Genomic DNA, 14,897 nt, shown 5'->3' on the forward strand with positions numbered 1-14,897 from the left:
TTTTTCCTAATTAAAAATTGTATCAAAATTCCCAGATGTACCCTTCATTATCCTTTATAAAGCTCACTTATAATGCCAGTAAAAGTGCATTTTTAATTGATCCTCATGGGGCAATGGACAGTGTATGTATGTATGTATGTATGTATGTATGTATGTATGTATGTATGTATAACTTTATTTGTAAGTGGCTGTTAAGGAGCTGCAGCATTGTACAATGCATAAAAGTACAATATATATATATATATATATATATATATATATATATATATATATATATATGTATACACCTGGAAGACAAGTCACACAATAAATATACACATAATTCATATCAGGACAAAGTGATTTGTGGCAAGAGACACAGTGGGAAGGAGGTCCCTGCACCGTAGAGCTTACAGTCTAAGTCAGTGATCCCCAACCAGTGGCTTGTGAGCAACATGCTCACCAACAACTTGGATGTTGCTCCCAGTGGTCTCAAAGTAGGTGTTTATTTTTGAAATCTTGGCTTGGAGGCAAGGTTTGGTTACATAAAAACCATGTGTTCTGATAACAGAGCCTGTTAGGCTGCTAGTCCACATAGGGGATACCAAATGGCCAATCACTGCACTTATGTGGCACCCCAGGAATATTTTAATGCTTGTGTTGCTCCCAAACTCTTTTAACATTTGAATGTGGCTCATGGGTGAAAAAAGGTTGGGGACCCCGGCCTAAGTGATGGGTGTTCTGATGCTATCCTACAAAGAAAGAAAAAAATATGGCAGGCAAATTACCCCCCAAATGTGCCTTTGCCCTTTGTTTATTCTATGCTCTCTTTTTTTATTCCTCTCTGAGTCACCCAGAGGAGTGCAAAAATAGTCAATAAAGGGAGTATGGGATACAATTAAAGCAAATAAAACTTGAGTAAACATGCAGTGCACATAAAACCATAAATACCTAAAACACTTCTCATTTTGTCATATGGGTCGTATGTGAGCAACTATAAGCACTCATACACATGCTGACTCATTGCTGCCAGTAGAGAACACCAGCCAGCATGCAGAGCTTCCCTTTCTACTAAATTGGAAGTCATCTATACTGATTGCTGCAACATTTTCATTGTTGTCAATTCCGTGTGTCTTTTTGTGCTAACAACTTTAATACAGGTATGGGACCCATTAATTGGAATGCTCGGGACCTGGGGTCCAGAAAAGGGATCTTTCTGTAATTTGGATCTTCATACTTTAAGGAATCATCTAAATATTAAATAAACCTAACAGGATTGTTCAGCATCCAATAAGGATTAATGACATCTTAATTGGGATCAAGTACAAGGTACTGCTGTTTCATTATTACAGAGAAAAAGGAAATCATTTTTAAAAATGTTAATTTTTTTTTTTTAATTATTTTCTTAAATGGAGTCTATATATATATATATATATATATCCCACACTGTTACTGTGGATATAATAGTGCTAAAATTGTAACATTGAAGAAGCACAACCTGAAAGGACCTGTATTTTCAGGCAATACTTGGCTATTGGGGGAAAACTTCAGTAGAAAGTTTGCACATGAAAGTTGTTTCTGCTGCTGTAATATCTTCTATTTTTGTGATTTTCTGTACATGCTGTGCTTGCCGTGTGATGTATATCAATTCACTCCTGTATATTGCTGGGAGAGATGTCCCAGGGCTTGTAGGGAGACAACTCTGTGCATGTCTGGGATCTCCCCTGGTGATTGCTAGCCTTTAATCAATAAAGTGAATCTGTTCATTGCTACATCCAGTTAAGTGCCAGTTATTTTTCTTCGACTATTTACTACATAGAATCACCTATTGAGCAGCAAGCAGGAAAAACATGCTGCATAGAAACAGCTTTAAAGAGCAATCAAAAGGCAATTATATACTCCCCGTTATTTCAAGAGGGCACTCTCCCCTGAGCTCACACAATTGCACTGCCACCAAAGCAGTCTAGGTATATGGAATGCCCTACTGCCCTTGACTACACCCGTGTGCATTCTAGGTTTTAACAGCCAAAGCTAATTTATACCTACTGGCTTATAAAAATGGTGGAGGGTCCAGCACCAGAACACAAAACAGCAAAAGTTATCATTAGGAACACTAGGGTGGTAATAAGGAAGATGCCCATTCAGATACTTGATGTAACCATTTGTTACATAGGGGGCACTTTCTGCAATGTAAGCTATGCTTAGTTTCTAGTTTACTTCCTGCATATCATTTATTTCTGTGCCAGTAAATGAGCACAATGATTACTGCCATTAGTCTGTGTGCTAATGCAGCTGCCCATTCCAGCCTCCTGGAACTGAAGCCCCAACTTTCTACATGAATGCCTAATAATCATTTAACTATTTACACCCCTTGCCACACAAAATAGAAGACACATACATGAAGCAGCAACTCAGCAGCATTATTTCATTTATAGATGACGGCTTTAATAACATTTATAAAACAGAATATATTATAGCACCTTGAGCCAATTCTCTCATTATACTCAATAACAAACCCCAGACCACATTTTTGCTCTCTGTAAGAAATGAACTCATTATTGTTTTATATTACACATTGAGTTATATTAGAAAATAAAAGAAACATATGTTGTCTGTATCAGTATTCAACCATTTCAATATTATGTAGAACAACCTTTTGCTGCACATAGATCATTACATCTTTTTTGGGGTACACATGTTGAATAGCAGGTTACAATATGTGTACAGCACTGTGCAATATGTTGACCCTCTAAAAATACATGTTAATAATAATAATAATAATAATAATAACCCTAGCTTCATTGTAGGGTATGGGACAAATATATGAATGGCTCCACAATCACTGGCCTGTATGGGAGGATGGCACAGAAGAAGCCATTACTCAAAAAGAACAATGTGCGAATGGCCTTTGCCATAAATCAGTTGTGCGAAAGTTGTGGTAAAAGTGAGGCTGCATGAGACCAAGTCATAGATTTTGGCATAAATGAATCAGGTTTTTGAAGCATGGTGCTGGATTTGTTCAGTGTAGAATTTGCTAATTAGAAAGATGACAGAATTGGTCATAGGTCTGAATAAGATAGATAGATAGATAGATAGATAGATAGATAGATAGATAGATAGATAGATAGATAGAGATATGAGATATATGGATGGATGATAGATAGCTGATATATGGATGGATGGATGGATGGATGGATAGCTAGATGGAGATAGATGATATATAGATAGATGAATGGATGGATAGATACTGTAGATAAATAGATAGATGATAGATAGATAGATAGATAGATAGATAGATGATATATAGAAAAATAGATAGATGATATATGGATGGATGGATGATAGATAAAGATAGCTGATATATAGAAGGATGGATGGATGGGTGGATGATTGATGGATGGATAGATAGATGATATATAGCTAGATGATGGATGAATGAATGGATGGATAGATACTGTAGATAGATAGATAGATAGATAGATAGATAGATAGATAGATAGATAGATAGATAGATAGATAGACTGTTTACAAACAATACTAGTGCTTCAGAAAATAAAAATAGTAAGAAACAAAGATGCTAGCCTTGTATGTTACATTATGTTACATGTAAAGCTATACTTATTAAAAGAAGTATTTCACCTCCAACTACAGAGTTCAGCATTTCTTGAATGATACTTTGGATTACGTCCTGTGTGGTTTCTTCACAGTCATTACTGGTTTCATCCCTGATTCCCAAATCAGGTTTGGAATTATCTTAAAAGAGAAAAAAAAATGTACCTTGTAAGGAGACTGTGCTTGTTATTTTATTCAACATCATTTCTGTAGTTATGGGTACATATAGTTAAGAAAAAAGCCAGTAGAAGAGCTTGTACAAAGTGAAGATACAGATATCTTAATTTACAATGAAAAGTTTTGGGTTTTTTTCCCCCCAGACTATTTGCATCATTAAATATTTTGATACTTCTAAACTGCGTAAAAATGCTGCAGAGGCACAAGCTACAATGGCAGCCCTGTGCTTGTCACCAAATCCATTGTGTTCCCATTTATAGATACAACATGGGAGCTCGAAGCTCAGTGGTTGTTATAGCTATTCATTATTATATGAGGCCCATTGTCCAGGTAACAAGGTTATTAATGTGTTTCAATTGTTCTATTTATTTTTAAATAGTCACTTGGTAGACTTATAGCCAAAAAGCACTGCGGTGCTATTTTTTTAATAATAATATTCATCTCAGTAACCTGTAACAAGTGAGTGGAGAGAGAGAGAGATAGAGAGAGAGAGAGAGAGAGAGAGAGAGAGAGAGAGAGAGAGAGAGAGAGAGAGAGAGAGAGAGAGAGATGAAAGCCAGAGTATTTTAGAAAAAATATATTATGATTTCTTATTTTTGAAAGGGCATTTCGATTTTGGTGCTACTTCTCCTTTTAAATTTGATTGCTTACTTTCTGTGCACTGATCGGTTTCAGGCAGCTCATTTTCTGCAATTGAAGCATCAAATCCATTTTCTGGCTCAGCTTCTTCCTGAAGGCTATTTTCCAGGTAGTTTAAGTGTTGGTCAATATCCCCTTCATGTTCTCGAGTTAACTGGTCAGTTTTCTCCAGATGGTGCCTCATGGGTGGCAATTCCAGCTCATGGTGGCTTACTGGAGAGTGCTGAAAATGGTGTTGCTGTTTATGCCGCTCCTTTTCCATGTGTTTGGCTTCCTGAAGCTGAAGTGGTCAAATATGATCACATAGTTTGAATATATTAAAAAAAAATGTTATTTAGAAGCACAGAAAAATATTATGGGCAGATTACATGGAAGAACAATACTAGGGATTCACCGAATCCAGGATTCGGTTCGGGATTCAGCCAGGATTCGGCCGAATCCTTCTGCCCGGCCGAACCGAATCGGAATCCTAATTTGCAGAAATTGCGTAACTTTTTGTCAGAAAACAAGCAAGTATAAAATGTTTTCCCCATCCCTAATTTGCATATGCAAATTAGGGTTCGGATTCGCCGAATCTTTCGTGAGGGATTCAGGGGTTCGGTCGAATCCAAAAAAGTGGATTCGGTGCATCCCTAAACAATACCCTGTCAGAAGAGACGTGGTGCAGAATGGCTTTAAACTTGTATATCTTAACACACCTTCTTTTAACACATATCAATCAACCATGGATCATAGTATAAAGTAGAATATTAGTATTGCCCTTGACATGCAAAGTATTTACTGTTGAATGGCTAACTTAACCTAACCCAATGTATATCATTACAATTAGAACTGCCCAAGTATGTGAAAAACTGTATCTAACATTCAGGGCCGGATTTACATAGTGGGCGCCTCTGGGCCCACTGCCGTTCGTCGCCCTGTCCCCTCCCCTTTATTCGGGAAAATTTTCATCATCTGTGTTTTTGAACCAATGTGGGTGTGGTTGGGCAGCATGCCACCCTATGCCCATGCCTAGGTGGCTTTTCCACAAATCCGGGCCTGCAAACATTACAAGATTTTGGATAAACTAGTAAAGCACCATCAAATACTGCAAATGTGAATTTGCTACAAACTGAGAATGAATGACTGCAATATACATCTAGTGTGGAGGAACAGTGGTTAGCCCTGCTGCTTTAAAGTTATGGATCCTAGGTATATATCCAGCTAGGCTGTGCAGAAGGCTACGTCTTTTCCTAAGCCGTGGGGAGTGGCTGCTGGTCTCAAAAAACCCATGGCAGGTTGTGCCCATTTTTTGCACTTTATGTCCAGCATTGCAACTCAGAAATTATTTCTTGATCTATCTCTTTGTTCTTCCCATACTTGTGCAGGTTTATTCCATATACTCCAGCATCCTCCCAAACTTCATAAATATACAGGTAGGTTGACTGGTTTCTGATAAAACTGACCTTAATTTGTGTGGGTGTTTTTATGAATGTGATATGGACCTTAGATTATAGGTTCCACTGGGGTAGGGACTTATGTGAACAATGTATATTCTCTTAAACGTTCTGCAGAGTCTAACTTATATGTTACTATAAGGTGAACAAAACTAAAATGGCAGGAAAATTCTCGGATTATAATTAATTAATTTAGCATGAGTTTGGCACACATAAATCACTTAAGTTGCTTAAAATAAAGAATCTGTAGTTATGGCAGACAATGCGTGTCATACTCTGCTTCCCATTAACTATAATGGAACAACATTTATACTATTTCAGCTTTTTTTTGTTTGTATAATGCAATAAATGCTTTATTTACCAGTAGATCCTTGCAGCTGACACAAGGTCGCCCATTCTGATTAGAAGAAAGAAGGTTCTGCCTAAATATTCGGAAGGGGTTTTTTACAGTGAGAGCTGTGAAGATGTGGAATTCTCTCTCTGAATAAGTTGTACAGGCTGATATATTAGATAGCTTTAAGAATGGGTTGGATGGCTTTTTAGCAAGTGAGGGAATACAGGGTTATGGGAGATAGCTCATAGTACAAGTTGATCCAGGGACTAGTCCCATTGCCATTTTGGAGTCAGGAAGGATTTTATCCCCCTCTGAGGCAAATAGGAGAGGCTTCAAATGGGGTGTTTGCCTTCCTCTCGATCAACTGGCAGTTAGGTAGGTTATATATAGACTTAAAAGGCTGAAATTGATGGATGTGTGTCTTTTTTCAACCTAACTTACTATGTTTCTATGTAAAGGATGCAACATTACAACACTATGTTTGGCACTGAGATAAACAGTCATAGACTTTTTATTCACATGTGAATTTGTGGACCAACAGCTGGTATGGGATGCTTTTTACTCTTACTATAAGGTAACAGATATATGGAAATATTGACTTCTCATAATGCTGTAGTTAAAGGAATTTACTCCAATTTACCCCAAATCATACCCTAGTAGGCCATCAGGCTGGTCCCCTTTATACATCTTTAGTTTCCCCTAAGGAAACCATCATCACAGTTTGAGAACTTTCAGCCTGCACAGTGGACATCCAGCTGTCTGTGAGGAGGGCAAAAGTAGGAAAACCACAAATAGACAAAGGTTTCTAAAAAGTAATTGGACTCTCAAAAAAGATAAGTCAATGCTCTCCTTTGATCTTTTAGACTGAGCCCAATTAAGCCAACCTTTTAAAGTCCAATGTGCAGTAAAATACAAATATTACAAATATGACATTTGACAATGGAAATATTTTGTAAGAAAGGATACTTACAGCTTGGTTTTCCATTCGTGCAAATATTACGTTGAGCATTTGCGTTAAGGTGGCCTTGGCTGTTGTCTGATTGACAAGGTTTTTGCTGGCTAGATAGATGTTGTAGCATGTTCTTACAGCTTGCAGCACTGTGCCTTCATGTATTTCAATCTGCTGCGATGTAACAGACGTGAGTAGTGCCTGAAAGGTCATAATGATTATTTTCAATGATTTTCATGATCCCAGGGGTTTAATGAACACATTTTATTCTTTGATTGCTTGAATCATGTAACTATTGATATAATAACCTGCGACAGTTATGGCTACAACAACTGAGCTTATGTGATGAAACAGAGGGCATAAAGAGCATTCTGACACTTGAGAAAGGGAATGTAAGGCCAGAAACATGTTGTGTATCTAAGTACCACCGCCGGATTTCAATGACGGGCGCCTTTAGGCCGCACGGTCCGACCAGGCGACCACGCGGTCCTAGCGCCCATCTCACCTCCCCTTCCCAGCACGCCGGCGAGAGCTGCTGTAATTGAATGGGGACGCACACGTCCCCATAATGCGGCTGGGCGGTATGCCGCCCCTATTTTTTTGCCGCCCTAGGCCCGGGCCTATGCGGCCTTGCCGCAAATCCGGGCCTGCTAAGTACGCTCTAATAAACACAACTATAGCAGATTACTGCTCACTAAGGGGCAGATTTATCAAGAGTCGGATTGAAAATTCGAATTTTTATGGTCAAAACTGTCAAATTCGACTAGGGAGTTATTTAAATTCGATTTGAGTTTTTAAAAAAAATTCAAATTCGATTTTTGAGATTTATCATCCTCTGGGCCTTTAAAGGACCAGTAACGCTAAAAAATTTTTTATTAAAAAATCCATTCTACCTTCACTAATAATAGATCTACCCTGCATAAAGTGTATTAATAGCAATGCTTTATTAAAAAAAATACTGTTAGAAAACACTGCTTCCTGTCTACTGGAGAACGGCGATATGGCGACTCACTCTGCAGCTCTGCACTCCGCATCTTCTCCCTAACCCGACTTCTGCCAAAACCGGAAGTTATGAATCCGGAGCCCACAGGCTTGAGGCAAGTTACATAGGTGAGATCCTGGCAGCCTAAAGCCCCTGTCCGACCCATTATCTCCCTGGGGGCATCCCTTCATCCCCCAACCCCCCTCCAGAAGAGAAGTGAGCAAGATGAGCAGATCTGCGCGACTCTCTTGGATTTACCTGTACAGCTCTGCCTCGCGATGGGATCTCAGAAAGGATTTGTGCCTCCAGTTGTTGGTCGGTGGTTCAATGCGGGGAAAGAGCAGAGAGAGCACAGCAAGCACAGTGACTGCAGCTCCGCACAGGATAATAGTGCCCTTCATCATTGCCGACCTTTCTCTCCTCTGCCCTTTACTGTAAATCAACTGATTAGCTGAGGAATGCCAGAGAAGTGCTTTACAAAACATGCATACAAAAACTGCGTCCCCGGTCCCATTATCCAAACAAGGGCCGGCATTCCTCAGCTAATTCATAATTTCCGGTTTTGGCAGAAGTCGGGTTAGGGAGAAGATGCGGAGTGCAGAGCTGCAGAGTGAGTCGCCATATCGCCGTTCTCCAGTAGACAGGAAGCAGCGTTTTCTAACAGTATTTTTTTAATAAAGCATTGCTATTAATACACTTTATGCAGGGTAGATCTATTATTAGTGTAGGTAGAATGGATTTTTGAATAAAAATTTTTTAGCGTAACTGTTCCTTTAAATACTCAAATTAGTCTATTTGCCACCTAAAACCTGCCAAATTGCTGTTTAAGTCAATGGGAAAGGTCCAGGGATCAAGTTGGAGTTGTTTGCAGTCTTCCTGACATTCAAGGTTTTTTACAGATCAAATTTTTTAAATTCAAATCGAATTCTGTTCGAATTTTCGGTTTGATTCCATTCAACCGAGTTTAAAAAATGTGATTTTTAAAATAAATTTCGATAGGTCGAATTTATGGGAGTTTAAGGGTTTTTAAAAATTCGCATGAATTCAAAATTCGACCTTTGATAGATGTGCCTCTTAGTGCTTTCTTCTAATTATATGGTTTAAAGGATTTATATCGGGATAGAGGTAACCTGGATGAGGATAGCTGCATTCCCATTGGGCAGTGCGGGGAACATTTTGCAATTTTACATTCAGACAATAACACAAAGTTTGCTTGAAGTCTGTTGTTTCCATTTTTAGTTATCCCTGCAAAATAATTACACACCGCTAGGAAGAATAAAATGTACTTGTTACTTTTCCATTTCTGTCTTTCACGGTAAATCTCACATTTACAGTAGATGTGAAATCTTTAATTGGCATTTGATCTGCCAACTGCTCAAAATGCAAGACACCACTACAAACAAGTATTGCTCAGCTATTTTGTAGTTAAACGCGGTATTTGCTAGGTCTCAGAAACTTTTATTATAGACGCATTTGTCAGTTGACAAAGCAGCCTCTCATAATAATTACTAATGATGGCCTGGTATGCTTTTTATTATGAGCTGCCTGAGAGCAACCATTCATAGGCGTGTAAATATATAAAATATATATTCTTGAACAATACAACAAAAACTCAGTCAGCTACCTACAAGCAGAACAGTTTACCACATTTGGGAAACAAATCACAATCCGTCTCTCTGCTTCTTAGCTCTAAAAATGTCAGCCATCGTCGGGCACTTGTGTTTTGTTGTCCCTAATAACACAGCCAGCAAGTTCAATCTTGGCAATCACAGCTAAGAAACTGAGATTGTTTACTAGTAAATATTTACTTACATACGTCAAATAGAGAAACTGAATGTTAGGGCCACCTGGTACAAATCTCCACACACATAATCTGTAATGTCTATGGCATATATTTATAAACCCTGGGAATGATTTTTGAAGGCTATGTACTCACCTTGGTGGCATACACATGTTCTATAAAGGCTTATGGACAAGAATGGATGGTGTGAACAGGTTAAATGACACCAAAATTCTGCTATTAATGGGGTGGTTCGTCTTTTATTATGTTACAGAACAACCAACGCTAAGCAACAATTTAATTGTTTTTCATTATTTATTTTTTATAGTTTTATAGTTATTTTTTTTTCTTCTTCTGACTCTTTGCAGCTTTCAAATGGGCGTCGCTGTCCCCTTCTAAAAAAACAAATGCTCTGTAAGGCTACAAATGTATTGTTACGTTTTATTTCTGATCCTTCTATTCAGACTCTCTCCTATTCATATTCCAGTCTCTTATTCAAATCAATGCATGGTTGCTAGGGGAATTTGGGCCCTAGTTACCAAATTGCTTAAAATGCAAACTGAAGATCTGCTAGATAAAAAGCTTAATAACTCAAAAACCTTAAAAAATGAAAACCAAACGCAAATTGTCTCAGAATATCACTCTCTACATCATACTAAAATGTATCTTAAAGGCGAACAACCCCTTTAAAACTAAGTTTTTGCACTTGTTAATAGCTTGTGTTGCATTATGGCCATATGCAGCATCATTGGCCAGTATGAATCACCCCAAAACACACAGGAAGTAGTGCAGGTCCAGAAAACCTTGACCTGCACCCGACCCAGACCCCCCCCTTCCACCCTCCATAGACCTGTGCCAATCTGCCCTGCCCCTTTTGTGACATCATCTGCAGGGCAGGTCGGCGGGAGTCTATAAAACAGGAAGCCTGAAGCCGGCAGTCTAAGGTGAGAGGAGCAACGTGATTGGCCTGAACCCACCCAATTCACAGGTGAACCCACCCAATTCACAGGTAAACCCATGGGTATTGGGCCGGGACAAAAAAAGTTGCCGCGCTTAATGCGACAAAACATTTTTTGGCCATGCCCATTTTTGTGGCCATGACCCCTAGTTACCATTTTACTTTTACTAAATTGGCAGGTTATAAAAGTTTGAACACATTTCTGTGTGTTTTTCTGTTATTACAGTTTTGCTAATTAAAGTGAATTGCCCTTTAAGCTGTGAGTCTAAGTTCTCCCAAGAGACTGGCTTATCTTAAATTATTACAATTACTTATTTGCTTATCTCAAAATTGTTACAAAAGTATCTTGGTTGCACCTGGTGGCTGATCTGGGCTCTCTGCCAAAAGCCAATTACCGTATATACTCGCGTATAAGCCGAGTTTTTCAGCACCCAAAATGTGCTGAAAAACTCAAACTCGGCTTATACGCGGGTCATACCTCTGCTCTTCCCTCTGTCCTTCCCTCTGTCACCTCTGCCCCAGCCGGACTGCCTGTGACGCCGCCCGGAGCAGGTCCAGGAGCTCCGGGCGGCGCGTCCTTCCCTGCCGGCGTTCGCTTTCAAAATGGCGGCGCCCATGGCCGCCACGTGGGTAGCGGCGCCGGCCGCTACCCACGTGGCGGCCATGGGCGCCGCCATTTTGAAAGCGAACGCCGGCAGGGAAGGACGCGCCGCCCGGAGCTCCTGGACCTGCTCCGGGCGGCGACACAGGCAGTCACAGGCAGTCCGGCTGGGGCAGAGGTGACAGAGGGAAGGACAGAGGGAAGGACAGAGGGAAGAGCAGAGGTGACAGAGGGAAGGACAGAGGGAAGAGCAGAGGTGACAGAGGGAAGGACAGAGGGAAGAGCAGCCAGGGTGGGGAGAGCGACAGATGGGGGGGGAAGTGGCAGAGGGAAGCAAACATGAAATAGGGGTGGCAGAGGGAAGCAAACATGAAATCCGGTCGGCGACACAGTCAGTCACAGACAGTAACAGGTACCTGCCCAGTGTCCCCCAATTGTTGCGGCTGGGTCACATTCACATTTTGAAATCTGACATGGGGCCCCTAGGCTTATACACGAGTCAATACATTTTTCCAGTTTTCTTAGGTAAATTAGGTACCTCGGCTTATACACGGGTCGGCTTATACACGAGTATATACGGTAAGTTAGAAAGGTTTTATCTTTTTCTGGCTGTTCTGTGCAGAGAAAGTTGGGACATTTCAGTACAAATGCGGGGACTGCGGGTTGAGCTGTCAAAAACAGGACTGTCCCGCTGAAAACGGAACAGTTGGGAGGTATGATATTTAACAATGATACAGGAGCCAAAGACTATCTTGCACAAAGGCTTACTCTGTTCTTTTCAGAGAAACTGCCTGGCCATACCACCCACTGCTGTTTCCCCCCTTAAGCTTCTCTCTTGCTGCTCATTACATTCTGAATTCCATTCCTGAAGTCATATAGTATTGTGCATGTGCCCACCATAAACCCATTAAAGAAGCCCTGGAATATGGAAAAGAATGGTGGCATCAATCTGCACGGTACAGTTCCCTGGACTGGTTAATTTTTTAGAGAGTTAACTGGCCCAGGAAAAAAAGTTAGTGTTTAAAGGGGTAGTTCACCTCTAAATTAACTTTTATTATGTTATAGAAGGGTCGATTCTAAGCAACTTCAATTCAATTGGTCTTTATTATTTATTTATTTTTATAGTTTTTTTTAATTATTTGTCTTCTTTTTCTGACTCGTGAGCTTTCAAATGGGGGTCACTAATCTCATCTAAAAACAAATGCTCTGTAAGGCTACACATGTATTGTTATTGCATCTTTTTATTAATCATCTTTCTATTCAGGTCCTCTCCTGTTCATATTGCAGTTTCTTAGTCAAATCAGTGCATGGTTGCTAGGTTAATTTGGACCCTAGCAACCCGATTGCTGAATTTGCAAACTGTAGAGGTGCTGAATAAAAAGCTAAATAACTAAAAAAACACAAATAAAAAATTAAAACCAACTGCAAACTGCAATCTCTCAGAATCATACTAAAAGTGAACTCAAAGATGAACAACCCCTTTAAGCTCACTGCTGTTTCCTAAGGGTTAATGGTCCTTAAAAACACAGTATTAACAAGACTCTAGTGTTCTGTTTAAAAGAAGAAAGGAAAGTAATAATTAAGTGCCATCGTGAATGGCATAGAAATCAACCCACATTTTACCAGCTATGAAAGCAACATTAATCCAATGCTATAAAACAGAAAATATTAGCTAACTGGCTGTTCACAGAAAAACTTCATTAAAGACTTCCCTAGTTGGCATGTGGTGGTGTTTCCTATAATCCTGGATGTTTGCAACTGTTATTACAGGAATAAGATCTCTTATCCAGAAAGCTGTAAATTTTGTAAAGACCATCTTCCATAAGGTCTATTTTACGCAAGATTTATATAAAATATTTTCTTCTTCTCTGTAATAATAAAAAAGTACAGGTATGGGATCCCTTATCTGAATACCTGTTATCCAGAAAGTCCCAAATCCCCCCCCCCCACAAAAGATTTCTTTTTTCTCTGTAATAATAAAATACTACTTTGCATTTGACTAAGCCACAGGGTTCCATATTGGATAAAAAAAAAGTGTGCTATTGTGTTTATTTAATGATTACATTGTTTTAATATAATCAGCTATGAAAGATGTTTTTCCCCTCTGTGAGATGTAGTTGGTAACTGGCTTTTGAAAGCTTTGTCTGACAACTTTTGCCAATCACCATACTTTGTAGCAGTTCAAAATTGTACATAGAAAACTCTTCCACCCTTGTTTGTAGAGAGCAGCACTGCCTCCATGCAACTCAGAACATGCTAAAATACCAAATTAAAGTGTGATTTATTTTTGTCAAATACCTTTATTATTTGTAACTGAACATCTTCGTCTGTCTGGGGTCCTTGGAAACAGCCACATATTGTTTCGATAATTCTATCAATTAATTTTTTCCCAGGAGTTGTGCTATCTGGGGCATTTCCAGTCAAGTGCCCATAAGCTATAAGTTTCTGTAATACAGTAAAGCAAACCAGCAAGATCATTACAAATATAACAGGTATAACAAATTCAACATAAACAAATTACAAAGAGACCTCAATTTTACACTCCTGATTTTAAGTTCTCCCGCATTTTACACTGTTTGTTTGTAGTCCCACGAAAATGTAATACATAATCAAGTTCCCTAATTTAAAATTTTCCCCGATTTTATCTATTTCTGGTCCCCTGAAAATGTAAAATGGGGGTTCTACTGTATAACCATCATCATTATCATAATTTCCAGCCCCAGTGGAGCTTAAAGGGATACTGTCATGGGAGAACATGTTTTTTTCCAAACGCATCAGTTAATAGTGCTGCTCCAGCAGAATTCTGCTCTGAAATCCGTTTCTCAAAAGAGCAAACAGATTTTTTTATATTTAATTTTGAAATCTGGGACCTCGACTTCTTTTACTTGGTGAGTTTTGTAATAAAGTTTTTCGTGGTTTTTTACACTTGGGGCAGATTTATTAAAGGTCGGGTTTTGTTCCACTAAAAATTCAAATTTTTGAGGGTATTTTTCAGTCAAAACTCGAATTTTCGGGTTAAAAAAAAAATAGAATTTTTCAAGATTTATTATACCCTGAAGCTGGAAATAGCTTGAATCCGAAAACATGCCAGCTAAAACCAGTTGAGGTCATGTAGAATTTAATGGCAGAGGTTCCTTGAACCATTTGAAGATGTTATTAGTCTTCAATATGTTTTTTTCAGTGGGTTTCAATGGGTATCAAGTTTTTCATCTCGACTACACTGATTCCAGTTTTCTTTGGGTTTTTTTTCTTAAATTAGAAACCATTCTAGTTGTCTTGCAAAAAAAGTAATTATTTATTGTTTAACAATTTTAACAGATTTTAACAGATTTGTTAAACAATAAATAATTACTTTTTTTGCAAGACCCTGTTGTGCAACAGCTTTTATTCAACTTTTATACATATATTCTGTTAGCACCAGGGCAATAACCCAGATAAGTGAGTGCATGA

The 14,897-nt window shown here is 38.9% G+C and overlaps 1 protein-coding gene across 3 annotated transcripts in view; it reads right to left on the reverse strand.

The window, feature by feature from the left end:
• Positions 1 to 14,897, reverse strand: part of LOC108719284 (brefeldin A-inhibited guanine nucleotide-exchange protein 1) — a 94,763-nt gene that overhangs the window by 38,111 nt on the left and 41,755 nt on the right. For 2 of the 3 annotated variants that reach the window (XM_041566468.1, XM_041566469.1), the window contains exons 4-7: positions 13,746 to 13,892; positions 7,148 to 7,327; positions 4,420 to 4,687; positions 3,619 to 3,732 (exon numbers count right to left, since the gene is read on the reverse strand). In XM_041566468.1, coding sequence (XP_041422402.1) covers positions 3,619 to 3,732; positions 4,420 to 4,687; positions 7,148 to 7,327; positions 13,746 to 13,892 — 709 coding nt within the window. The remainder of the gene's footprint in view (positions 1 to 3,618; positions 3,733 to 4,419; positions 4,688 to 7,147; positions 7,328 to 13,745; positions 13,893 to 14,897) is intronic. The other variant, XM_018268066.2, reaches the window with a different exon arrangement.

The sequence above is a fragment of the Xenopus laevis genome, chromosome 6L (genome assembly GCF_017654675.1).
Source record: "Xenopus laevis strain J_2021 chromosome 6L, Xenopus_laevis_v10.1, whole genome shotgun sequence".
NCBI classification, from domain to species: domain Eukaryota; kingdom Metazoa; phylum Chordata; class Amphibia; order Anura; family Pipidae; genus Xenopus; species Xenopus laevis.